Source organism: Quercus robur, chromosome 11 (assembly GCF_932294415.1).
Source record: "Quercus robur chromosome 11, dhQueRobu3.1, whole genome shotgun sequence".
Classification (NCBI taxonomy): domain Eukaryota; kingdom Viridiplantae; phylum Streptophyta; class Magnoliopsida; order Fagales; family Fagaceae; genus Quercus; species Quercus robur.
The window spans coordinates 50,312,176-50,337,884 of NC_065544.1; the positions used below are offsets into that span (position 1 = coordinate 50,312,176).

The 25,709-nt window shown below is 37.9% G+C and overlaps 1 protein-coding gene across 1 annotated transcript; it reads left to right on the forward strand.

The window, feature by feature from the left end:
* The first annotated feature begins 19,485 nt into the window (after positions 1-19,485).
* LOC126706200 (peptidyl-prolyl cis-trans isomerase CYP21-1) lies at positions 19,486-25,362 on the forward strand. The gene is made up of 7 exons (XM_050405532.1): positions 19,486-19,825; positions 22,289-22,367; positions 23,491-23,538; positions 23,791-23,814; positions 23,912-24,097; positions 24,230-24,305; positions 24,956-25,362. The coding sequence occupies exons 1-7, from the start codon at positions 19,727-19,729 to the stop codon at positions 25,116-25,118; spliced, it is 675 nt and encodes a 224-aa protein (XP_050261489.1). The 5' UTR covers positions 19,486-19,726; the 3' UTR covers positions 25,119-25,362.
* The last annotated feature ends 347 nt before the right edge of the window (positions 25,363-25,709 follow it).

The following is a 25,709-nucleotide window of genomic DNA, read 5'->3' on the forward strand; positions in this document are numbered from 1 at the left end:
GAGCTAGAGATCCTCGGCTTCACAGAATCATTGTAGCGGAACACAGGTTCTTGCTTCTCAAAGGATCTCCTATCCCCAAAGGCATCCTGTTGGTAGGCCCTTCTTTATCCCATTAAGCAATGGAGGCCGAGGGTGATGGGTCCGTCCGAAGATGAATTTGGTGTATTTGACCAAGTTAGTCTATCCTAGGATCCTTCTGGTGATTTGGGCGACTCCAGTTTGACTGAAGCGGATCTCCTATCAGTAGGGACTTCTTCTCAGGCTGAAATGGGTTTTAAAAGGAAACCTCCAACTAGCTTGTTCGACCTAATTGAAGGCCAGCTGAGGAAGGATGCATTGGGGAAGCCATAATCCAAGCTTCCACCTAAGTCTCAGCCTGCTCATACCAAGTCATCTTCCACCCAATCGCAGCCTTCATCTCCTCGATCCAAACTTCCTCCTCCTTCTCAATCAACTCTGCCTCCTCGGCCCGAGCCCGCCGATCCAAAAAGGAAGAGGGCTTCCAAAGGCAAAGAGTCCATGGATGAGAGGAGGTCTCACTTCTATTGGGAGGAAGATGAAGCCTTACGAGCTTCAAAACAATTGAAAATCGAGCACCAGGGCCAAGAGAAAGAAGTCACCCCCCAATCCGAGCCCTAGGCCTGGCTTCCTGTCCCAATGCTCCACGGGGAGCCTTTGATGGACAACGCCTCCCTTAGGGACTTCTGAGGGGGTGAAGGCACCTATGCGGTCGATGCGTTGGAGAGGTCCCTACTACTTCCCGCCGATATGGCCGAGCTGGGGAATTTGAGGAGGCAGGAGGTCTTTCTCAGCATCAAGAGGTATTTGGGCATGGTAAGATTTCTAACACTTGTGACTCCATTGATTTCTGTTCCTTGGTTTCCAACTTATCATGTGCTTGTTTTAATTGGCAGGCTGTCCAGGTCACTTATAGGTTAGAAGAGGTAGCTAACGAGTAGAACAGGACCCTGGAGCTCGAGCATGACAAGCACTTGGATGCTACTTGGACCCTTAAAAACTTCGAGGCTGATCTCTTGAAAGCAAGGGAGGAGTTGAAGGAGATGACAAGGGCCAAAGATAGCGCTAAATCAGGCCTAGCTAACGCTTAAAAATAAGCCAAGAACCAAACGAGGTGCCTACTCGAAGTCGAGGATTAGTTGAAGATTGCCAAAGAGCAAATCACTGATTTAAAGAAGAAACTGGTTGAGGCAGAGGGGGCCAAGAACGTCGCAGAGTGGGCTCAGGATGAAGCCTTGAGGGCTAAGGCAGTGGCGGAATTTGCCAGGATGGAGGTTGAGTGCTCCAAAGAGAAAGCCGAGGAGGAGGCTTATGACTTGGGAGTGGCTAAGACCCAGGCCACTCTCAAGGCTCAAGTACCTGGAGTATGCAGGCTTTACTATTCCCAGGTTTGGAATTAAGCCCTTAAACAAGTTAGGGTTGAGGCTTCATCCGACCTGTGGAAAGTAGAGAATGTATACTACCCTCCGACCATCCAGGAACTACCCCTGCTAGCTCCGAGGCTGAGGTTGCTCCTGGGGAGGCTGAGACTGCTACCTTTAGATTAAATGTATGAAATTTCCTTCTTCTTCTTTTTTTTTCTTTTTTTTTTTTTTTTTTTTTTTTTTTTACATTATGTGTTTATTGTTATTAGTATTATTGTTATTAGTGTGGATCTTGTGTCTCGTGAGTTGGTTATCCTAACGGGTAAAAATGGTTATGTACATATCACATTTGAAATTAGACCTTTAAATTCTAAATCACCGGCATTAAAGGGACACTTAGTTTGCATTTGCTCATATTTTTAGGGGGCGGGGACTGAGTAGGTGATCTGAGGTACCAAGCATATACTTAGGCTATATTCGCAACTTGCATGAATGCTTGATCCTGCCAATTTCTTCAAAGGTTGTGGTCCAAGGATCCGCCCAACATTTGGGTTCTACCTGCCACCTAAGCTCTTGTTGGAAGTAATTAGTTTCCCAATAGGTTTGAGTCCGAGGACTATGTAAGACCTTGGTTCTATCTAGTACTTAGATCTTTATTGGAGTAACTAGTTTCCCCATAGGTTTGAGTCCGAGGACCATGCAAGACCTTGGTTCTGTCTAGTACTTAGATTTTTCTTGAAGTAACAAGTTTCCTCATAGGTTTGAGTCCGAGAACCATGCAAGACCTTGGTTCTGTTTAGTACTTAGATTTTTCTTAAAGTAACAAGTTTCCCTATAGGTGTGAGTCCGAGGACCATGCAAGACCTTAGTTCTATCTAGTACTTAGATTTTTCTTGAAGTAATTAGTTTCCCCATAGGTTTGAGTCTGAGAACCATACAAGACTTTGGTTCTATCTAGTACTTAGATGGTCGCTAAGATACAAGACATATAATCATAATGGACTTAAAATTTGAACTAGAGAAATCCTATTGTTAATAATAATACCTTCTCAGGTTATTTACATTCCATGGATGAGATACATCTTTTTCATCTAAGTCTTCTAAGTAGTATGCACCTATTCCTGCTACTGAAATAATTCAGTATGGTCCTTCCCAATTGGGTCTCAGCTTTCCCCAAGATGGGTTCTTGGCAACACCCACAATTTTCCTCAACACCAAGTCCCCTGGTGCTAGTGGTCTCAGCTTCGCATTGGCATCATATCTTTGCTTGAGCTTCTGGTGGTAATAGGCCGACTGGATCATTGCCTTTTATCTTTTTTCATCGTTCAAATCCAGGCTCTTCCCTAGTAGTTCATTATTACTGCTTGGAGAGAAGGAGCTCGTCCTTAGCGTTGGGAAGCTTGCCTCTAGAGGGATAACGGCCTCGGCCCCATAGGTCATGGAAAAAGGTGTCTCCCTTGTTGACCATCGTGGTGTAGTCTGGTAAGTCTATAAGACATGCGGCAGCTCTTTCACCCATCTTCCTTTAGCGTTATTCAGTCTCTTCTTAAGCCCGTTGACTATGACCTTGTTGACAGCCTCGGCCTGTCCATTTCCTTGAGGATAAGCTGGAGTTGAGTATGTGTTAGTGATCCCCAGTTCGCAGCAGTATCTTTTGAAAGCTTTACTGTCAAATTGGAGTCCATTATTTGAAATAAGGTTACGAAGGACCCTGAATCGTGTAACAATGTTTCTCCAGATGAATTTCTTAGCATCCACATCTCTAATGTTGGCCAATGGCTCAGTTTTGACCCATTTAGTCAAGTAATCTGTACCGACCAACAGATATCTCTTATTTCCTGCTACCTTGGGGAAAGGGCCTACAATATCCAGGCCTCACTAGGCGAATGGCCATAGACTGGACAAAGGGTTGAGGACCCCTCTTGGCTGATGAATAATTAGGGCAAACCTTTGGCACTGGTCACATTTCTTAGTATATTCTAGGGCTTCCTTCTACATCCTCGGCCATCAATATCCCTAGGTAATGGTTCGGTGCGACAGAGATCTTCCTCTTGTGTGACTCCCACAGATCCCTTCATGCAGCTTTTCAAGCAGTAATTCTGATGCTTCTCACAGTAAATATGACCGAGAATAGGAGCGCTTATACAATTTGTGGTCCTCGAACAACTAGAACTAAGGGGTATTTCTTCGTATTTTTTCAGCCTTTAACTTCTCCTCGAGCAGGATATCATCTTTGAGGAACCTCACCATAGTGTCCATCCAGCTAGGACCCACCCTAACCTCATGGATATGGACCATGCCTTTTGGAACCTCCTTTGCTCTATCCAGATGCTCGACAATAATAATTCGAGGTAGACCCCCTGCCGAGGAGGTAGCAAGCGTGGCCAATGAATCTGCATGAATGTTTCCACTTCTGGAGATGTGTGATAGATTGAAAAGATCGAAGTCTGACTGCAAGCGTTTGACCTGGCTTAAGTACCCTTTCATCCTCGCATCTCTGGCTTCCAACTCTCCCTTTACCTGAGTTCGAGAACATCTCTATTCCTTTTCCTCCCATTTTCTTCACCATGGCCATTCCATGTAACAAGGCCTCATATTCGGCTTCGTTATTCGTGGCTGAGAACCCAAGTCTCAGGGATTTCTCTATGGTAGTCTTCTCAAGAGATATTAGGACTAGTCCCACTCCGGACCCCCTTTGATTTGCTACGCCATCAACATACACCTTCCAACATGGGGGTCCTGGCGTAGAGATTACTCCAACTGATTTTCCATCCATGTTGCACTCCTCTGCTATTATTTCTCCTGGTGGTTCAGCAAATTCGGCCACCAAGTCAACTAGGACCTGACCCTTTATGGAGGTCCAAGGCACGTACTTGATGTCAAAAGCTCCCAGAATTGTGCTCCATATGGCAATCCTTCCAATGTAATCAGCAGTCCAAAGTACGGACTTCAAGGGTAGTTGGATTAGAACAACCACTGTGTGGGCTTGAAAGTAATGGGGAGCTTTCGCGTAGCATGGGCCACAGCTAGTATGACTTTCTCCAAGGGTAAGTATCTGACCTCAGCTTTATGTAGTGACTTGCTCACATAATAGACTGGCTTTTAAAGGCCATTGTCATCCCGTATTAGCACCAAGCTCACAGCATGAGGGGCCACAGCTATATATGCGTATAAAACTTCATCAGCCTCAGGACTGGACATGATAGGTGGTCGGGATAGGTATTCCTTGAGTTGCTGGAAGGCCACGATATAGTCCTCGGACCATTCAAATCCTTTCCACTTGTTAATCAAGAGATAGAAGGGTCTGCATCTATCTGCCGACCTGGAAATGAATCGATTCAGGGCTGCAATCATTCTGGTAAGCTTTTGGACCTTCTTGGCATTTTACAGTGGTTTTAAATCATTGATAGCCTTGATCTGGTCAGGGTTAACCTCAATTCCCCTATGAGTAACTATGTAGCCTAAAAATTTGCCTGATCTCACGTCAAATGAGCATTTTGAAGCATTTAGGCACAACTTCTGCTTCCTTAAGACATCAAATGTGCTACCGAGGTCTCCTAAATGCTCGGACACCACTTTACTCTTCATCACCATATCATCAACGTAGATTTCGATGCTCTTCCCCAACTACGGCTCGAACATTCTTATCATCATCCTTTGATCAATGGACCCTATGTTCTTTAGACCGAACGACATTACCTTGTAGTGGTAGTTCCCAGTAGGTGTCATGAAGGCTGTCTTCTCCTGATCCTCCAGGGCTAGTGGTATTTGATGATAGCCTTGAAACGCATCCAAGAAGCTCATCCGAGGATGGCCTGTTGTTGCGTCCACCAGCTGGTCTATCCGAGGCATAGGGAATGGGTCTTTTGGGTATGCTTTATTTAAGTCCGTAAAGTCTACACAAACCCGCCATTTTCCACTTTTCTTCTTGACCACCAAGGTGTTGGCCAACCATTCGGAGTAAAAAACCTCTTTGATAGCCCCTACACGCTTAAACTTTGCCACTTCGTCCCTAATCGCATCGACGTGCTCTCTTGATGGGCAACGGGGTGACTGCTTCTTAGGAGTGATGGACGGGTTGACATTGAAATGGTGACAGATGAAGGTTGGATCAATCTCGGGAGCATTACAGGCATCCCATGCAAATACTTCAATATTTCTTTTGAAAAACTCAATCAGCTCCTCCTTCTCCTGAGGAGGCAGTTGAGCCCCTACCCGAAAGAACTTCTCCGGGTCACCACTAATAACCTCCTCCTTTAGATCTTCGCATTTCGTCTCCTCGGTAGCTGTACTAGGAGGCGTCACTGGGGCCTTTGATTGCTATAAATTCTTTTCAGTAGAGGTCGAGGACTCCGCATCGAGCCGATGTGAGATGGCAGCCACCATACATTGCCTTGCTGTGGATTAGCAACCACGGATTTTGAGAACCTGGTCCCTTAACGGGAATTTCACCTTCTAATACAATGAGGAGGCAATAGCCCTTAAGGTATGGAGCTAGGGCCTACCGACGATGGCTGTATAGGGAGAGTAGGTGTCCACCATGATAAAGTTCACCTCTACTATCTCTGGGCCAGTCTGGATGGATAGCCTAATTATGCCCTTTGGAATAACAAGCTTCTCGTCGAAACTCAACAAAGGAGAGTTATAGGGCATCAAATCTTCCGGTTTTAACTTCAACCCCTTGTAGAGGTCGGGGTACATAACCTTGGCCCCACTGCCACCATCCACCGTCACTCTTTTCACATCGTAGTCCTCGATTTTGAGAGTGACCAGCAGCGTACCGTCATGGGGCTGGGTGGTTCTGATCTTGTCTTCTTCTGAAAAACTCAAGATTGGATGAAAATTATTTCTGGTCCTCTTCGACTTTGGCTGGGACTCCTCGACAGGTCACTGAGCCACAGATAACACTCATAAAGGGCGCGTGCCTGTTCTTCCTGGCGTGGCCTAGATCACATTGATCGTCCCTACGGGTGGCCTTAGGGCAGTATCTCTCTAGGGTTCCTAATGGGTCTGGCCTTGATGACCCCTGGGATGATGTAGAAGGTGCTTCAGCTTTCCTTCTCGGACTAGCTAGTTTAGATAGTTCCAGAGGTTCCTGTAGTTCTCCGTGGTATGTTCGTGGCCCTAGTGGTATTGGCAATAAAAGTTCTAAATGCGCCTCGTGGATTCTCCTGCCATTTTATTCAGCCACTTAAAGTATGGCTCGTTCTTGATTTTCTCCAACACCCGATATACTGGTTCTCGGAATATAGTATTGACAGTTTGTGTGTTGGTTACTCCAGACTACCCTATGAAATCTCTCCTCGAGCGGTTGTTGTTATATCGGTCCGACTTGAAATCCCTCCTCTCTTGAGGGATAACCTTCTCTTTTTCTTTACCTTACAACTGGTCTTCCTCTACCCGTTTATACTTATCGATCCGATCCATCAGTTGACGTACACTGGTGGCGGGCTTGCCAGTTAAAGACTTCCTCAAGCCGTACTCGGCTGGGAGACTAGTTTTGAAGGTGTTGATGGCGACATCGCAAAATTGTCATCCATTTCATTATACATCTCCCAATATCTCTCTGAGTAGGCTTTTAGAGTTTCTCCTTCATGCATGGATAACGACAATAAAGCACTCAAGGGACAAGGAGCTTTGCTGTTCGTAACAAAATAGGAGCCAAAGGCTTGGGTTAGCTACCTATACAAATCTATGGAATTCATCTTTAAGCCATTGAACCACCTCATCGCCACTGGTCCCAAGCTAGCTGGGAAAACCTTGCACATTAGCACCTCATTTTTAGACTGGACAGCCATCCTTTGGTTAAACTGGCTCACATGCTCCACGGGGTCTATTTTGCCGTTATAAATGGCGAAGATTGGCAGTCAGAATTGTCAAGGAAGTGTAGCCCTTCTATGTGGCGTGTGAAAGGTGATTTGGAGAGTTGATCTAGTGCCCTGCTCATGGCATCGTTTCCCAAGCCCATAGGAGGTGGGCTTTTACGTTCATGCCTTCGGTAGTGCTCTTCTTCGCGAGAGAAAGTCTCGCTTGGATCTTGGCCTATAGTCATCATCGGAGGGCATGTCAGCCCTAGAATGAGATCGCCTTCGTTGTGCATGGCGCAGCTTTCTCTTCAAATCTTCTATCTCTCGCTGCATGGCCTGCTTATCATTCTGTCTTTGGGATACATGACTCCTAACTTCTTCTGGTTGTATGGCCCAGTTGTTATTTTGTCTCCGAAGCACGTGATTGCCCACACAAGAGCGGCTTCTACTGGTTTGAGTGGTGTGCACACTTCCCTTTCGAAACCTTCCATTCTCTTCATTTTGGTCACGTTCAGGGTTGGGAAAGTTACCCTATTGTTGGGATCTAGCCGGTTCAGGCTGATGGGAGCCTACCTGATGAGGGCTTGATTCTACCATGCTTGACTGCTGCTCTTACCAACACACAAGTTCTTCCCACAGACGGTGCCAATTGTAGGGACTGGATTTGAGTACTTCTTCTGTTAGGTGAGTGGACTCAAGCCCAACTAGCCCAATACAATAAATTTATAGATAATGGGTTTAAGAACTAGGCCTTAGTGAGGGTACAACAACTAGACATGGTTATGAGTGGGTTGAATAACAAGGACGTAGGCTAAAGTATGAAATTCTGTCCTCAGGCATTTCTTCCGAGGAAATTATTGTTCTCATTCTTTCTTCAGTGCTTGGTTACAAAGGTTTCTAGGATCATGCAAATTGCTCCCGTCCTCTCCTTTTCATTCCGGATCCCTTTTTCTAGAGGATTTCTCACATTATATATCCCCTTCCAGTCGATCTTGGCCCTCCATCTGTTGATCATGCAGGTCACTACTCGAGTGCTAGTCCCATCAGCCACCTTCCCAAACCTTCTATGAGTTGCAGCAACCAAGACTGCACTGTTCAGGGGTCATTTCCTCATTAATGTAGCCAGAACGGTAGTTGTGGGTATTTAATGCGGAGGTGACAGTTTCTCCTTGAACTATTCCTACACCATGCTCTCATGGTTGTTCTACGGTACTTGTCCTTTTTCTTGGGACACTCTGCGAGGTTGCCGTCGATGGCGTGCCATTCTTCCCTTCTAGGATCTAGGTTGGCCGAGGACAGGATTGTCCTCGGCGATGTTTCTAGGCCATTTGGGCTTCCTTCATTCGTCCTCAGCCATTTCTTCCTCCTCGGCATGGGCCTTGGGCTTAGCATAAAGTGGGCCGGGGTTGTCAAATTCTTTGACCCCACAATAACTATATAGAATTTTCAACAAAATTGTAAGGAGAATCCAACACAAACTTGCATTAATGACTTCAACAAAGGCACCAAAATTGATCGATAGTCATAAGCAGTTACTAAATCAATTTTCTTCCCTGTTTGCCGCATAGCAATAGAAGTTGTCCTGATCATAGCATCAAATTTGTAAAGCTACCATAACAAACATACTATGATTCAATCATCCTATAGAATATAACAGTTCATCAAGCAACATATTTAATATATTACAACAAACAACATGGAAAGTTTCACATGATCAAAAATTTGGCTATAAAAATTTGTTCGAGTTGGTTTGTGAACTGCCCTCCTCTAGCTTGAAGAAGTTCTGCATATTATTCGATTTCACACCAATTTTTTTCCAAATTCTACAAGACTTGTGAGTGAATTAAGTGTGATTTTCTGAATGATTGAGGAACAATATTCATGTGAAGCCTTGTACTCTCAAATTTTGTTTTTATAGTTTTTATATCATAAGTAATGAGGAGAGAAAATTGGTTTCTTGATATTGAATTTGTAATTCTGAAGGGTGAGGAAAGGGATCCAGCAAAAACATTTCTTATTTGCATGCTTCACTCTTGCTAGGATTGCTTGTAATTGTTATATTTCTTCCATGCCTAAGTGGGAAAAGGGAAAATGTCTTTGCAAACATAATGGGTGAATGGCAGAGCTACCTTTATAGGAGCAACATGGTTATCAATGTGCGCTTCTCTATGTGATCTAATACCTTTGCATCTGGTTTAGTTCTAGCCACCAAAAATTGGTAGTGTGGAGAAAGTCTAAACATTCTAAGCTATTGATATTGGTTGCTGTCATTTTATTTTATTTTTTTAACATTTTTCATATTTCAGGCATGATTGTAGCATGTATGTTATTAAACACATGTATATACATATTTTCAACACCAATTTACCTTTTTTGGTAATATATTTCTTGGAAGTAAATTTTCTAGTTGTCACATAATTTGTTTAAACTGCTTCTTTATCAATAGTGTCTAATTTTTGTAGGAGAATTGGTTGGAACGTTTGCAATACAAGTTGGCATCAAATTTAGTGCTTTCAACAGAGAAGGAACAATGTTCCAAAATTATAAAAAAATGCTTCACCGGAAAAGGAACAATGATAAAAAATTAAAGAAAATGCTAAAACAATTCCACTACATGATTATTTTCGATCACCCAAATGATAGTGATTTGTATAAAATGATGAATGATAGATTGTTTATCATTTAGTGAATTTTTTTTTTTTCAATGGATGAATGAGAGATTGTTTATGATTTAGTGAATTGTCTTATACCTAGAAAAAATGACTTCTCATGTAAGATAATCTTTTGCATGAATGTGTATGATTGTCCATAATATCTAAATCAATTATGACTGTCCTCTCCATTGACAATAATTATGATGGAACAATAAAAATTATTTTTAGTTATATGATAAATTCATAATTTGCAAGTCCAAGTTGTTACTAATAGCAAATTATTAGTTGTCTATGATGACAGATTTTTAGTCATTATCTTGTCAAGGGTTATCAATGACTTTTTCATTATCTCATGTAATTATTTTTGGTACTAAATATATTAGTTAAGACAAACCTCCCACACACATGCATAAATACATGCGTGTGTGTGTATACTAAATAGGTTTTTTTTTAAAAAAAAAATAACTTGTCATCTTTTATATTACAATAAGTATAAAAAAAAAAATACAACAATTTAATGACAAAAGAAAATTTTAAAAGTTCCACCAAGACTTTTGGTGGGGTGGGGGGGGGGGGGGAAGCAAGTAGAGTGGTTATATAAAATTTTTATTGTCATTTTGGTCTTGCAAATAAAGGTTTCAAGGTCATTTTAGTCATTTTTTTGGTTTCGATGGCATCACGGTTATTTTTTAGCTTCTAAGGGTATTTTCGTAATTTTAGAGGGTTTTGGGGGGTATCTTGGTCATTTTCTAGGTTTCAAGGACATTTCGGTCAATTTTTAAGTTTCAAGTACATTATTGACACTTTTTTAGATCCTAAGGGTATTTTAGTCACTTTTTAGGTTACAAGATCATTTTAGTCATTTTTTAGGTTTCAAAGTCATTTTAGTAATTTTTTATGTTCTAAGAGTGTTTCGGTCATTTTCTAGGTTTAGGGTCATTTCGGTCATTTTATAGGTTCTAAGTATATTTCGGTCATTTTTCATGTTCTATCCTAGTATTTTTTTAGAGTTTTGGGGGTATTTTGGTCACATGTAATGTTAGTACTATCCAATGTGAACAATAAAACCGTCAAATATGAGAAAACAAATAAGGGAACTATTGAATGTGATAAAAGTAGGGTCATATGTGATATCGGTACTACCCATTTTGATGTCGATACTACCCAATGTGACGATGGTACTGCGCAATGTGAGACTGGTACCATCAAATATGAGAAAAAAATAAAATGAGGGAACTACCTAATGTGACAAAAGAACTGTCAAATGTGATGTTGGAACTACACAATGTGAGAATGGAACTGTCAAATGTGAGAAAAAAGTAAAGGAACCACTAAATGTAAGAAAAAAATTGTCACATGTGATGTTAGAACTGCACAATGTGAGGAAGAAACCGTCGAATGTGATAAAAAAGTAAGAGAACTACCAAATGTGAAGATGGAACCGTCAAATGTGAGAAAAAAGTAAGAGAACCACCAAATGTGATAAAAGAACTATCACATATGATGTTGGAACTACACAATGTGAGGATGGAACAGTCAAATGTGAGAAAAAGTAAGGGAACCACCAAATGTGAGAAAAGAACTATTACATGTGATGTTGGAACTGCACAATGTGAGAATGGAACTATCAAATGTGAGAAAAGAACTGTCACATGTAAAGTTGGAATTGCACAATGTGAAGATGGAACCGTCAAATGTGAGAAAAAAGTAACCTGATATAGCAGGTTACCTATTAGTGGGTACCATACCCCTTTTTTTGGGGTACCATAGAATTTCCCCTGAAAAACTAGTATTTTACAAATTGAAGTTGTTATTTAAAAAGACTACAATCTTAATTTGGCTGTATTAATTTGTTTTCCTTTTTAAAAGCTTGCCCCGAAAAGGTAGGCTTTTTATTTAAATTTAGGATAATATAAGTAAAACCCATTTCATCGTGATTGTAAATTAATAAATAGCTTATTACAAACATGAATTCATGTTAAGTTGAAACAGATCGAAGAGGAATTATAAGGAATAAAACAATACCAAGTGAAATTTCCACTAGTTGTAAGCTACTAGCAATTAATATTTTCAGTAGATGGTATAGCCTGAATTATGCAGTCAAGCCAAATAAAACTTCAAAATTTATTAGATAGATATTCTATCATTCTATCACAATCAAATAGGGGTAGCAAAGTGGGCCCAAGCCCATTTGCCCGCCCAAATCCACCCACTTTAATTAAACCCAAACTCACCCAATTATTAATTGGGTTAAATGGGCATCAACCCAATTAGACCCAGGAATTATTGGGTTTTAACTAAAAACTCACTAAACCCCATTTAACACAAAAACAATACACCCAAATTCAACCCAGCCCTTTCCACCAAAAAAAAACCTTATGTCACAGGCGGTCACGATATCAATTCCATTGCCAATGCACGCCCCTTGGATCCTAGCAATCACCGGCTTCTGGCACAGCTCAATCACGATGACCTCGCCCTGGAGGTACTTGATATGTCTCCGGAGCTTTTCTTCGCCATGTCTGTGATCATCGAAGTCGAAATTTTTGGAGATCGAGCCAAGGGTTCCTAGGTCGATCCTAGTGCAAAAGTGGTTTTCGATGCCAGAGAGGACTACAATGTTGACATTAGGGTTTTGGTCGAGGGAGGCGAGGGCTTTGGGGAATTCGGAGAAGAAGTCGTGTGAAAGTGTTGAGATGGACGGTTCAAGTAGAGGTGGAAGACGTAGGAGTTTGGGGTTTTCTACAAGATTTCTAGGGTTTTGAATTTCTCCATTGATGTGTATTGGCTTATTCTTTGTTTGGAAGGTTGGAAAGGAAAATGAAGGAAAGTGATGGAAAATCTGAGTAGATAAACGAAAAATAGTTCTAGAAAAAGGTTACTAGTTTAAAAAAATTGATTAAAAAATTTTATCAAAAAAAAAAAAAAAAACCTTGGGAAAATTTAAAAAAAAAAAAAAAGTTTCTGGTTTAATATATATGTGTGTGTGTGTGTATAAAATTGAAGCTTCATTTTCACTTTAGTGGCATTTTGGTAATTTTGAGAATTGGATAATTGGGTGGGTTGAGGTTTATCCATAATAATTGGGTTGGGTTGGATTTGGGTTAGAAGCAATTAGTTAAATGGGTTTTAATGGGTAAATGGGTTTTATATACCCAACTCAATTATGTCCACCCCAAACCCACCCATTTGCCACCCCTACAATCAAATAGAGCAATGAAGTTCTTCTAAAAATAATAATAACAGAGCAATGAAGTCATCTAAAGTACTAGTTAATATTGATGGATATATATATTGCCCATCCCATGATACAAACCTATGGTCAATACTCAACAAAATACATATTTGGGGTTTTAAACTGGTACAACATCGAGCACTCACATCAATTGAAACAGTTTTTTAGTCTAATTGTAGTTAAAAGGCCTTTTTTTTTTTTTTTATTGAAGTTAATCCATTCTTTACGTACAACTAAATCATACTCTTAGTTTTTTTTTTTTTTTTTCCTATTTATTTTTAAATATTATATTTATTACTTTTTCTCTCTTAAAAAATTAAATAATTTTTTTAATTACTTCTTTCCTCTTGATCATCCATCTTTTCATCATTTTTTTCTCCCTTGCCAACAAATCACAAATCACATGTCAATTTCACTAATTCCAAACTTGTTCAGTTTTTCACCCAAAAAAATAATAATAAAATAATAAAATAAAATAAAATTAGATTAACCAAAGATTTTATAACTCAACTAGCGCCTCTTGAAATATTTTCAAAAAAAATAATCCAAAATCATTACAATCAATTTTTAAGATATATATACCAGATCTATCTTGCACTCAAGTTATGTTAATATTAGTTTATAAAAAAAGTTAGGTTAATATTTTTAATTTTTTTTAAAGTAGTTTTAATCTATAACATTCGTTCTTAATAATAACTCTTTATCTTCAAACCAAAACACTAATCAATTTTTAATATATCAATTGAGTTAATTAAAATCCATATGTTAATATTATTGTTGAAGGTACAAAATACAAACATGACTTAATTCCTTGACGGTGGAGATTATATCTCAAAAAGTAATTAAAGATATGGCGGCCCCAGACGAATCAAACTGTCTTCGGCTAAATGTTAATGGGTTTGATGCAACACCACGTTATTTTACAGTCATATGAAAAGTCATTGATTTGAAACATGACTAAGTAAATCTACCTTTTTATTTTGTCTTTATCTTTTATCTCTATGGTTGATAGAATATATATATATATATAGTGTCTACATTCATCCCAAAATCTCACTCATTTATAAATTTGTTACTTATTTTATGCAATTTATTTTTGTAGAATTTTACAATTTCTATATACTTAAAAAAAGTGAATAATTAAAATTTGATTTAATTTGCATCTAATCTTCAATGTATTATATCCAACACAAACATAACACATGTTAAAAAAAAAAAAAAAAAAAAAAAAAAAAAAAAAAAAAACACCGATTGCTTTTGTATCTTATTCAGTATTTACTAAATTAGTCTCCAATGCATTAGACGCATTACAAACACAACACATATCTTAAAAAAAAAAAAAAAAAACAAAAAACAAAAACGAATGCTTTTATGTCTTATCCAATATTCACTAAACTAGGCCAAGAAAATGAAAATTACTCAAATTTTTTGTTTTTTTTTTTTTTTTTCTTCTACAATATTTTCCTAAAACTTTCAACTAGAGACTAATCATTGTTCTCAATGGGTAGGCTCATAACAAGGTAAATCGCTAAATTGTAGTTTCGTTGAATAGTAGTTTTAGTCTTTTTCCCAATCCAACCTTATTTTCCTCCTCTTGAAAGGACATCAGTCAATAGCACGTACATTAGGTTTCAAAAATAATACTTTAGAAGAAATATGAAAGTCTGAGACACTCCTTTTCAGCATCTTGACAAAACAGTCTCTCACGAAAAGAATTCAAACATTTGATTTGAAAAGAATTGCTATTTCGATTAACTTTTTTTTTTTGATGTGTTTCGATTAACTTTTTGGTTCTAGAATGAATAATATCTTTGACAATTCCCATAAATAAATAATAATAAAAAAAACCTTTGACAATCATATTTTCCCAACTATATTGTTGGTTGATGTAATCCATACCGTTGAAGAGAATTATTTTATTAAACTATATATTTCTAGAGATTCTAAAAACTAGTATTTTACAAATTGAAGTGTTATTTAAAAAGACTAAAATTTTTAATTTGGCTGTATTATTTTTTTTCTTTAAAAAAAACCTAGGATAATAAGACTCAAATGCAATCCACGAGCGTCGAATATCTAATAATAGGAATTATTCTACTATTTTTCACGAGGGGATAAAAGAGTAGTTTGTTTAGCAAAGGGGCAGAAAAATCGACTTGTGCCACACAAGAGCCATGGTGATTGATATTTACCAAGTAAACTAATTGACATTTATTTTCCCCAATTGCTTCTCTTTTATCATAGGTTTTTTTTTTTTTTTTTTTTTTTTAACAAAAATATAACTTCTTGCTAGTAAGATCCTAAAAATAGGAAATTGGAAGAAAGCTAATGTAAAGTGGTGGGCTAGTGGTGTAGGGCTGCTTTCTGTGGCACTAGGTCCAAGTTTTCTGGATAAGGGAGCTGAGACTGGTCCAACTGCAACTCAAGTTGGTTCGGCTTGTGCGCAAACTAAGCCAAATTTGCTAGGAACGTGCTTGTGGCAAGCAGAGCTGTTTCGGACAAGTTGTGGCAGACAGACATAATAATAATAAAATAAATAAAATATCTAGCTACTCAGTGGGTAATGACCAAACAATCCTCAAACACAATTACAGTATTAATAATCAATTTTATAGAAGGAAAAGAACATAACAAAAGTGAATAAATATTAATATGTATGGGTTAATCAGAAGATGAAGAAATCAACTAAAATCTAGTCCGCAGGAGCAAAACCAGAGAGGAAAGAACATTCCTTCTCAATTCAATTAATCTCTTAGGAAAAGTCCTACCGTGGAGATTAACCACCCTAAGCGAAACGGACCTGAATGGTTTATGCGCAGAGGCTCCTTGTGATTTTCACAGAGAGCAGGATTTCGTGAGGGAGAGAGGGAATCAATCTACCGGTGCATGCCTGCTATTCTAACTCAGAAACAGACCTGAATGGTTTATGCGCAGAGGCTCCTTATGGTTTTTACAGAGAGCAGGATTTCGTGAGGGAGAGAGAGAATCAATCTACCGGTGCATGCTTGTCATTCTAATTCTCACTTTATTTTCTTTCTGGTTGTTTTCTTTCTTTCCTTCTCACTCGTTTCTTTTCTATTTTTTGGTTTCTCTTTTCAAATTCCTATTTCTTAGTTAAGGTCCTTGGTGTTGCTCTGTTTTTCTATTCACGGCAAGATCCTCTTTTTATAGTGCCTGCCATGACCAGATTTTACTGTTTTAACCCTTAACCTCCTTTGTCTGGTCTGTGTGTACTTGCTGACCACCGTTTGTGTGCCACCCCCTCATCACCAGACAAAGAAGAGTATTTTGTTTGTTTGTCTACCGTAGCACCCTTTCTTGCTACAGTCTGAGTTCTTTCTCTCTTCCTATCCCTCATGGCATGCACTTAGTGATTCCAACTCAGCTTGCTTCTTTTGGATAGTAAGTCATCCCAACAGGACACTTCCCCAAAAGAGCCTGAACCGGAACCTCGAAAATAGATTTTTCTCCTCTCCCCACCACCAAACCATGCCCTCTGAATCTCTGACCCCCAACCTTACCATGCCCTGTATTGGCTGGGTATAGGCTGGTGGTGCCTGGGCCTTACGCGTGCCTTCGTTCCATATGTGTCCAAAATCTACCTGCTGCTCATTCGTCTGCCATGGTCTGGAGACTTGCCTGCATAGCCTGTCGTCTATTTTCTTTGACCTTTTGTGTGGGCTACTTTTCGATTTCCCGCTCCTTTTAGGAGCTGAGCCTTATTTGATGATGGGCCTTATACTTCTTTGGCCCAATTCTTGATTTCCCTTATTTTCTGCCATATTGTTGTGTTATTCTTGTTGTAATGACTCAATGCTGCTGAGCCTTTTTAGGCCGGCCATTTACTCTTTCCCCCAGTGGCTTGGTATGGCCATTGGTTTTCTTACTTATGGGCTCCTGTGTCCTTTTTGTCTTTCTCTTGGGCATCCTTGACCCACTTGCTTTCTTTGGACTTCCTTGGCCCTTTTACCAACTCTATTTTCCCATGGATTTTCACTATCTTCATTGGGCTTTCCTGGCCCAATTAACTTATTCTCATCCTTGGGGTTCATGAGAAGCCCATGAACCCCTTACTTTCTCTGTTTGCATTACTTTGGGCCTGCGGCGACCCTTTCTCACTTTTCTACATCATATACTGCCCATGGGTATGCTATTTCTCTCTTTCCGGGCTTCCTTAAGCCCACTTACCTCTTCAAGGCCCATTTGTTTATTTCATGGGCCTGTGATCTATTATTCCTACCGCTTGGGCCTAATGGTTTTGCCATCTACTTGCCAATTTTTTGCTGCCCTTGTTGTTGAGCTTTTCTTCTTTCTACTTGAATTCTCATAAATGACCCTCAACAGCTAGTAAAAGAAAAACATTGGAAAAAGACCCATATGTATGTCAATTCTTTCTTTTGGGGTCATTTTAGGGCCCCATTTTGTGCAACGCACACTAGATCAACAATTTTAAGCCTACTTAAAAACCTTGATCAGTCTAGGCCCATGCTCATCTGTATGTCTAGTTGGGCCTAAGATTTCTTTTAAGGTCCATATGAATGCCTTAGATGATGGGACAAGAACAGGTTCTCAACGGTCTCATTCATCTTATATTTGTAGTTTAGTCACGGTAAGAAATAAAATAAAATGGAGGACTTATTTCTTTTATGATCTAAGATAAAAATATCTTCTCAAAAAAAAAAAAAATCTAAGATAAAAATAAAAAAATAAAAAAACCTAATCTTAAGTGTGTCATTTTGTGTGAAACTCCATCATTGAGACTTGAACTTTGACTTTTGCCTCCAGCTCCATTTGAGAACAACTTATCTAGCTTTTCATTAAAATTATTTTGTAAAATGTGATAAAATATACTTGGACTTTAGAAAAAATTTTAAAAGTGAGAAAATGTGAAAAAAGTAAGTTTTAAAAAGTTGTACATAAAAATTAAAAGTTAAAAATTGAAATAAAAACTAAAAACAGAATTTATAAGCCTATGCTAAACAGTCATTTAGTGGATATATTTCCTCAAGGATGGTAATGTTTCTAAGTCAAGGCTTCCATTTGAGTACTCCAATACATTGGATGTAAGCTAAATCAGTAAATCCACCCTATATGAATCCCAATCTTTTGGTCTTTTTTTGGAGTAACGTTCTCTAGTTTCTATTTGATCAAATTGTTGGGCCAAGAATTGTTAACTCTCACAAGACTGACGGACAAGACAATCCTAAGCCCATCTCAAACTCCCAACATCTCAGTTCAGGTCATTAATTTATTTGCCTCTTTGGACCCACCTATTATAGGGTCCACAAACAGCTCTTCTTTTGAAGGGACACAGCTCTGAGAATTGGAATTTTGGTACAAAAACAAGAAAACTACATCTTATTGATCCAAAAATCCCCAAATCCAACTAAACCAGATTTGTTTTTTCTTCTCAAAAAAAAAAAAAAAACTTATTTATTTATTTATTTTTAAATTCCAATAGGTACAAAAATAGCGCAGTGGTGATTTGAACACCAAACCACTACATTTGAACACCAAATCATTTTTGTCTTATATTTATATTGGTTGTTATAATGGGGGAGATGAAATTTGAAATCATGTTTGACCAAATCATTTCCACTCCCCACTACAGATGTTTCCCTTTTGCTCAGCCTTGATGTTGTCGGAATTGTGTATGAGCATATATGCTCTGTGTTTATGTCTTTTAGTTAATGAAATTATCCTGTTTACCAAAAAATGTTTCAATTAAAAATACTAAAAGCTACCTCATAGTCATGAAAATAAGCTATTTAACCTGTTAGTAGTAAAAAGCTCCTGAATTACTTAGTAACTAGTTTTGGTAGGTGGGGTTAATTGCTTGCAGGAGTTTGACTAGATTGTCGTAAAATATACTTTGTGACATGAAACTAATTTGAGTAAAGTTTTATGCTAATTGACTTGTAAAGCTTTGGCAAATTAAATCATATTTAATTAATACTAATTACCAATTCATCCTATATATAAAAATAAAAAAAATTATTTAACTCGTCAGCGGTGAAAAGCTTATGAATTACTTAACTAGTTTTGGCAAAAGTGGTTAATTGCTTGTAAGAGTTTGATTAGATTGTCATAAAATATGCTCAATGACATGATACTAATCTAAGTAAAGTTTTATGTTAGTTGGTAAATTAAATCATATTTAATTATTACTAATCACCCATTCGCCTATATATAATAAAAAAAAAAAAAAAAAAACTAATCACGGTCCATTAATCCTTCTTATGACTTATGAGCCTATAATAAATAAATAAATCCTTCTTATTAGAATAATTTCTTTCCCCCACCCCCCCCCCCCCCCCCTCAAAAAAAAAAAAAAAGAATAATTTCTTTTTAATTATCCGATTATTATTATTATTTTTTCTTTTTAATTATATAAAAAAGAAATTTATTTCCTTCCTCTTCAGCGCCAAAGACCAAAAATCCCAGAGACAGATTTCCGCACTCTCTCTGAGAGAGGCCACTGACACTGCTACATTTGCTCCTTCTTCCTCTAGAGAGAGAGAGAGTGAAAAGCTCTGTTATTTTCTTCATTCATGGAAGGCCACGAAAGCTTTAGATATAATTGTTGATTCAAAAGAGAGAGAGAGAGAGAGAGAGAAATACAGTCACACACAAGAGTAACCCAAAACGATGCGTCGAGCGATCTCGCTTCTGGTCCAGCCACGCTTCATCTTTCTCTACCTTGTCCTCTTGATTTTCCTCATCTTCGCGTTCTCCAACCCCAAAAAGGTAAGGCTTTTTTTGGGATAATATAAATAAAACCAATTTCGGTTTGTATGTGTACGGATCTGATTGTGTGAGTGGGGTTGAGTTTTAGCTAGTTTGGTTGCGAATTTGATCTGGGTTTTGGATATTTAATAATGGGTTTTCTTTGTTTGGCTTTGGTGTGCGTGTGTGTGATCTGAATGCTGTGAATGGAGTGGTTTTTTGTTGTGTAATTGGAAAAATGAGCACGGGTAGCTTTAGTTGCACTTGAATTTTGTGTGTAAGCAATGCTTGGTTGGGTGCAATTGGAAGAGATAAACATGTTCATTGTATGAATTTCATATATGGTAACATTGTTGTAGCTAACATTTTGAATTTGCTTGAAAGTTGATAAGGGAAACAAAGTAAGTAATGGGCATTTGGGTTAAAGGTGGAATAGGTGGGTAGAAAATTTCAATACTTGTGTTTTATTTAAATGAATAGCATCTACTTTTAACTTAAATTACAAAAAGATTGAGGGGAAGGATTGGAAAATTGTTAGAATACCTTTTTTTTTTTTTTTTTTCCTTTTCCCTTAATGAATGAGAAAATTTCGTTAAGAAACTAACACTAAAGACACAACATTCAAGAAGTATCAAGTATCTTGAGCTGAAACTGATAAATACAAAGAGCACAAGCTACTATGAAGCACAAATTCTAGAACAGAGAGAGAGATAGCAACAGTGGGCCAACTGCAGCGACTACTGTAAGACATAGGCTAAACGACTAATCAAAGCAACAGAGGGCCAGCTCATTAAAGACACAGACTGGAAGCTTCCTTAAGCAGCAAAGAGCTCTACTCATAATGGAGTTATAAATTCCTTTCGACCGAACAGCCTAAACCAAATATTAGCTACAATAGCATGAGCTAGTTCAGCCTCAAATCTAATCTTGACAATTTAAATAAGAGCATTACAATCAGATCTGTAGGGGTAACGTGGAGACTGTTGATCACTTGGTTCTTCATTGCCCTACGGCAACTGATGTATGATCCCTTGTTTTTGTGGTGCTAGGACTAACTTGGGCAATGCCAAGAGCCTTGTAGCTCAACTGGTTGGCATCACTTGGTGTCTCCAATGGAAACATTCAAGGTTCAAATCCCCCCACCCCCAACCGTCAAATAATCAAAAAGACTAACTTAGGTGATGCCCAAATGTCCAAATCTTTATGTTAGATGTTGGAGAGTTGACAATGATGGTTTCAGAACCACTATTGTATGGCAAACCTTGCCCTATGTGGTATGTGGACTTTGTGATACAAAAGAAATAGGTGGGTCTTTGATGGAGTTGACCTGCTCATGAGATCAAAGAACAAATTTTACTGTCTTTGTTTGATTGGATGCATACTCTAGGCGGCATCCCTTTGATGTCTTTTGTTGCTTTTATTGACAGTCTTTGCGAGTTGCATTCTTTGAAAAGGGATTGTACACATGTTATTTTGTGTCATTCTCTTTTCCCTTTCTAATAAAATTTTTTACTTCAAAAAAAAAAAAAAAAAAAGCATTACCATCAATCCAAAGGTGGTAAATGTGGAAGCCCAAGCCATATAAAAGTTTGTTGTAGAACTTCAATTGTTGCTGTGCATGTAGTGAATTGCTGTACTGCATGTTAAGTTGGAATTGGTCAATCTGGGGTATCAAGCTTCTTTTGCATTTTTGTTAAGGTTGTGCAGGAGGGGTTTACTTATGGAGCAGATTCACTTCTGCAGGATTCTTGCAACTATGCACCTAGGTAGAGAAAATGTGTTGCTAAGGCATTTAATGATATTAATATCAAAATGGTAGTTAGTCTGATAATTTGGAGATCTATGATTCTATGATGAGATTCTTAATAATACAAAGCTAATTCCAATAGACTTATTGGAGGGTCCATTGATGTGCATCATGTAGGAATTGAACCTACGAATTCAACAATTATGAGTTGGGCACTTTTACCATTCAGCCATGGATGCTTAGTGGGGATCCTCATACATAGTGAATAACCAAATTTTAATTGAAACGAATTCTTTTGGATAAATCAGTGCGATATAGGTAGGAGACTGTTACATGGATATTTGAATTGTAGTTCCAAGTTACCCTTTTACATAAGATAGGATAAAGGTTTAATATACAAGGGAAAGTGAAAAATATGGCCCTTTAGATACTAAAAGGGATTTTAGGTTCCATTGTTATCTCTTTTTCTTGTTATGTAGCAATCACCTCATGATGAAGTCCCAAGAGTCTGCTATTTATTGAAATATTATCACAAGTCTTCTGTGAAGAGGAATGGCCATATCTGCATGCTTGAGAATTGAAATTTCTTTTCACTCATTTGTCATTACTTGCTTATACATTGATTTATGTTTTTGCATGTTGATTCATTGGACTGATAATTTCATGCTCAACTACCATCAACCCTTATCTAATGGCAATATTTATAACTGTATTGATTTGCTTCCTTTAATGTGTAGAGTGAAGAAAAAGCAGAAGAGGTGCCTGAAATTACCCACAGAGTTTACTTCGATGTTGATATTGAGGAACAACGTCAAGGTACAGCTTTCATACTAACACTTTGATTTGAACTGCTGCAATAAGCACACAGCTGCTCTCGAGGCTTCATGTACGAATGGTTAAGACTGACATTCTTATTGTTAATCATTTACTGAAAATAAAGGAGCAATGATCAATTTCTTGTCCTAATAATTGAAAAAGACAAATATTTATCTCCCCAAACCCCAACCCTGTTCTTTGTCTATATACGAGCATTGGTATTTGCTTTTCAAATCCTTTTCTCTGTTTGTTGATCCAAATAAGATCTGACTAGATGCGCCCTATGAGTTAGTTTTTCTTTTTTGATTACATCCTATAAGTTAGTCTCCTTTCTAATGTTTGATTTCTTGGTAATTATCCCTCCCCTACTTAAACTAATTGTGTTACTTTTGTAAACATCAAAATTTATATTTTTCAATGATTTTGGTGAGGAAGGCGTTCCGTTATGGAGCCTACCATGTAATTGTGCAATTGTATCTTTGTGTCTTTCTTCTTTTTTCCACCATCTTCAAATGGTGTAACTATTGATTTTATCCGCACACACACACACACACACACACACACACACACAAAAACCACCACTTATAAAAAAAAAAAAAAAAAATTGCAATACCTCTATGCTTTATGTGGTATGTGGATAAAAATAAGAGCAGTTTATGATTGATTCTTGGATGGCGGATGCTATGCTTTTTAAATGGTAGTTCCAAGGCTATGGTCTATTTTTACTTGGTGGTCTGGATACCATGGAGGGTTTAAAGTATTTGCAATCTTTCCAAGGGATCGCAGTGCAGCTCTATCTGCACATAGTGAAGTCATTTAACAACCAAGGTTGTCATTATTCACCGTCCAACTCTAATTTTTTACTTACGCTAGGGTTTTTTAAAACTGGCACTTTATCTTTAGATCAGTTAAATCTAAATCGTGGGCCATTTTGATTGGAAATATCATAAAATTCAAGTTGTTTGAACTAATCAAGGTTCTGACAGTAAGCCATTAGATAGAATAATGATTGGTCTAAAATCTAGAACATACACTGTTGTTGTCAGTCATTATAGCTCAGTTTTTTATATTTCTTTCTCCTTTTTATATATTCAACTGCCAATTTATACCTGTATTTGTGCAGGTAGAATCGTGATCGGATTATATGGCCAAGTTGTACCTAAAACTGTTGGTATGTCCTGAAGATTGTTTGTGTATTCTTTTATGTTCAGTATTTTAGTAACCTAAATCACCAATAAAAAAATTAGTTACCTAAATTATCTTAACTAGTTGGCTTGTTTCCGAATGGTTTGTTTTTCTTTACTTAGCAAGACATGTTTGCTTGAATTTAAGCTGTTGAGTTCATAGCAACTGAAATGAAGTTGTCTCAGTATTTGATCTCATGCCAATTAGTTGCCTAATGCCTGAATTTCTTTGTTTGCAGAAAATTTTAGGGCTTTATGCACAGGTATTTGGGGTCTTCTTACTTGTTTTATGGGTTACTGAACCTGATGGCTGTTGTTATTATCAATATGCTGATTATAACTTGCTCACTTTAAACATAGGGGAGAAAGGCGAGGGTGCCCATGGGAAAAAACTCCACTATAAAGGAATACCATTTCATCGTATAGTATCTGGGTTTGTGATTCAAGGTGGAGATATTGTTTATGGTGATGGCAGGGGTTTTGTATCAATATATGGTGGTGGCACCTTTCCTGATGAGAATTTCAAGATAAAACATTCACATGCAGGTCATTTACTTAAGACTCTTTCAGTGGTTGAGCTGTGTGTAATAATTTATGATTCCTAATGCTCAATATTTTCTCAATTGTGGAGTTTCCTTTTTACTGTCCTTTCTCTGAAACCATACTTTATTTTTGTAGGTGTTGTTTCCATGGTGAATTCAGGGCCTGATTCCAATGGCTCACAGTTTTTCATCACTACAGTCAAAGCCAGCTGGTAAGCTATTCTCCAGGGTTGTATTATTGAATATTAAGACAAAAAGTATAAACAGGTGGACCTGCACATAATTTCCAGGTCCAGCATCTCCTAAGTCCTGATTGACATGTTCAGTTCTTTGGAATTTTGAATCCTTAATGACAATCCTCTCCTGCACGCTACTTTAACAAAACTCATGCATCTATATTCTCGAGGACCATCTGAAATTTTCATATTTCTCTTTCTTTTTATTAATAAAATTACCATCTAATTGTTATTGTGAATTTGGTTCCTGTTTGAAGAAAATGGGGGCAGCTATGGTTGCCAAAAGCGAGTTTTCATTATTATATGGACAATCTTCTTATTGTATCAGCTTCAGCCTGTTCAAAATTTAAATGCTTACCATTGCACATCCTTGGTGCGATGGTCACTTCACAAGTATAAGTGCTTGTGGGGTGTAGAGGGCAAAGATTGGAGTTCAAGTCTTCAGAAAGGAGCTTCACCCACGTATACACTTAGATTAGACTAGAGTAGAATTTCTATCTTGTTTCAAAAATAAAAAACACTGCTTAAAAGTTCATACCCTGGGTCTTTGCTTAATATGCTTATTCTGCTGCCAAAGTAGATCTATACAAATGATGTGTGATATGCTATATGGGCTAAAATTCCAGGTTGGATGGGGAGCATGTTGTCTTTGGCAAGGTCATTCAAGGCATGGACACTGTGTTTGCAATTGAAGGTGGGGCTGGAACCTACAGTGGGAAGCCTAGAAAGAAGGTTGTTATTGCTGACTCTGGGGAGATACCCAAGAGTCAATGGGATCAGGAAAGATAAGTTCCTTTATACATGAACAGCAGCAATTTTTTTTTTTTTTTTCAAGTTTGGTTTAGATAATTGATTCACACTCTCTTCCCTTTGTAAGATGTCCATGAAATTTTACAAGTCATGAGTTCCCAGTTCTGATAGTCGTAGGCCTTCTTGGAAATATTGTATTGTCTTTTGTATTTGACAACTGTTATTGACACAAACATGTTTGTTGTAGAGGAATCAAAAGGAAATGACCTGTTAGTATCCCAAACTGTTTTTTATTTTTATTTTTATTTTTTTGGGTGAAAACAACTTCATAGAGATATGCTTTACATCATTACATGCCAACAAAAAGAATCAAAAGGAATGGAAAATTTCAAATTTTATTTTCTGAGGCAAGAAAATTAATACATCATATGGTACAAGCATTCCAAACAGACATAAACTCTTTTTATTTCTGTCTCATTTTCACCTTTGCTCAACAGAACCAGAAATGGGGCTGAAAATAGTCTAAATCATATTATGCACAGCGTTTGTATGAATTAATGGGTTTGCAGGAAACTGAAACTGAACCTGAAGCTCAAAGTTGTAAAAGTTTTGGACAATTATTAAGATAGC

Excerpts from the sequence above, each read along its gene's own strand:
- LOC126706200 (XM_050405532.1), top strand. The coding sequence starts at position 19,727 with ATGCGTCGAGCGATCTCGCTTCTGGTCCAGCCACGCTTCATCTTTCTC. Across the intron at positions 23,539-23,790 it reads AGTTGTACCTAAAACTGTTG|AAAATTTTAGGGCTTTATGC; the intron begins GTATGTCCTGAA and ends CTTTGTTTGCAG. Across the intron at positions 24,306-24,955 it reads ACTACAGTCAAAGCCAGCTG|GTTGGATGGGGAGCATGTTG; the intron begins GTAAGCTATTCT and ends CTAAAATTCCAG.